This window comes from Leptonychotes weddellii, chromosome 16 (genome assembly GCF_054177405.1).
Source record: "Leptonychotes weddellii isolate Sample4059 chromosome 16, ASM5417740v2, whole genome shotgun sequence".
NCBI lineage: Eukaryota > Metazoa > Chordata > Mammalia > Carnivora > Phocidae > Leptonychotes > Leptonychotes weddellii.
In genome coordinates this window covers 30,902,901-30,904,769 of record NC_138384.1, presented here as the reverse complement: position 1 = coordinate 30,904,769, position 1,869 = coordinate 30,902,901, and the positions used below count along the sequence as shown (strand labels likewise).

Here is a 1,869-nt window from a genome sequence, read left to right as displayed (position 1 = left end):
ATCTCAGGAAACAGAGGGTTGCTGGAGTGGGGGGTGGGGTGGGAGGGATAGGGGTGGCTGGGTGATAGACATTGGGGAGGGTATGTGCTATGGTGAACGCTGTGAATTGTGCAAACCTGTACCTCTGAAACAAATAACACATTATATGTTAAAAAAAAAAAAGAAGAAGAAGAAGAAGACAGCAGGAAGGGAAAAATGAAGGGGGGGAAATCGGAGGGGGAGAAGAACCATGAGAGACGATGGACTCTGAGAAACAAACTGAGGGTTCTAGAGGGGAGGGGGTGGGGGGATGGGTTAGCCTGGTGATGGGCATTAAAGAGGGCACGTTCTGCATGGAGCACTGGGTGTTATACGCAAACAATGAATCATGGAACACTACATCAAAAACTAATGATGTATGGTGATTAACATAACATAATTAAAAAAAAGAAGAAAGAAAATATACTCCCTTTTCCTACAATTTTACTCAGCTTTTATTGCCATTGTTCTGTATTTCGCGCGGGCCTTGGCATCGCTGAGGTTACACACGCCTGTTAGTGATGCAAGCCCTGACGATTGCCTCTCTCACGGGGCATCACGCATCACCATCACCTAGGGCACCTGCTTCTGCCCAAAGCCATGTCAAGGCTGGCGGGAGCATCCTTGAGATGGGTATTCCATTATTTGCTTAACCGCTCCTCAGTTGATGGAATCTCCTCTTTTCCTGTTGTTGATAACCCTGAAGTGAACACTTTGACTTATATAGCTTTTCATTCCATTGACTTCTCTTCTCAGGTTCAGTTGAAGGCCTGAGTGGAGTTCCTGAGTCAAAGATAATGAAGGAACTTTTGGGGGGAGGGGACTTGTGGGGATAGGGCTGATGCCTGGCACATATGTTGCCGAATTAATTTTCCAAAGAGTTATACCAATAAAACTCCCACCAACTCTGTGGGGTGTCCCACTCTTTTATAGGATCTCTGTCAGCTCCAGAAGTGTCTGCAGAGCCAGTTCTCGTGAGAGATCCCACAGTGCTTAAATCTAAGCTCTTTTCAATAAAGTTCGAAGCAATGGTGACTCCACGCTCAACTGACCTCTCTGGCCTTGTCTCGTGCAGATACCTGAGGTTGTCCAAGAACAACATTCGGACCTTGCTCAAGCTATGCAAGGACGCAGGCATGATCGTGGACATCCACCCCCACATGGTCGAAGGAGAGATAGATGCTAAAAAGGTGTTTGCCCAAAACCCCAGCGTGGCCCTCTAGGTCACCACAGGCTCTCTCTGCTATTGGGCCCTCGGCCCCTAGACAGCATCCTCTGGTACACCCCGCCTAGGCCTTCAGACCTGGGGCGTCCCTTTTAGACAGCAGCCATCAGAAAACAAGGCTAAACTGCATACATCATCGTGCGAATGTAGCGTTTGTCCTTGACCCGAGTCAGAACCAACGTAGGGGAAACTGTGGGTCTTCTCCCCACCAAAAGAAGACTCTGTAGAAAGGCCTTCTTGGAAAAGAAGTCTTAGAGGTGAGAAATGGAGACCCAGGGTCCCCAGAGGGACATCAGGAGGGGCAAAGGGCTGAGGGGCTGGTTGGGGATACACACACCGCAGGTCTTACACACCACACCACCCCTGCCCATGTGGGACTGGGGGGAGCTGAATGCCACACCTTCAAGGGGCCGCTTGGTGCTTTCAGACTCTCAAGGCGGGGGGCTGCCACGGGAGTCTCAGCTCTCAGACCCGAGGTGCCCCTGCAGAGTCGAGTCGGGGTGCAGGCTTCCCCTGGGGTTTAGTAGAGACTGGAAGAGAGAGGGGAGAGGAATGCAGAGGAGAGACCTTGCCCCACCCCAGACCCTAGGGCCCCCTGGGTGCTCTCCTGGGGTCCAGAGGGCTTT

General features: G+C 51.2%; 1 protein-coding gene across 1 annotated transcript in view; it reads left to right on the top strand.

Moving 5' to 3' along the window:
- C16H16orf78 (chromosome 16 C16orf78 homolog) overlaps nucleotides 1–1,300 on the top strand; it is a 4,430-nt gene extending 3,130 nt beyond the window's left edge. Inside the window, exon 2 of the mRNA XM_081807888.1 lies at nucleotides 952–1,300. Within this exon, the coding sequence (XP_081664014.1) occupies nucleotides 952–1,241 (290 nt within the window). The 3' untranslated portion in view covers nucleotides 1,242–1,300. The remainder of the gene's footprint in view (nucleotides 1–951) is intronic.
- The last annotated feature ends 569 nt before the right edge of the window (nucleotides 1,301–1,869 follow it).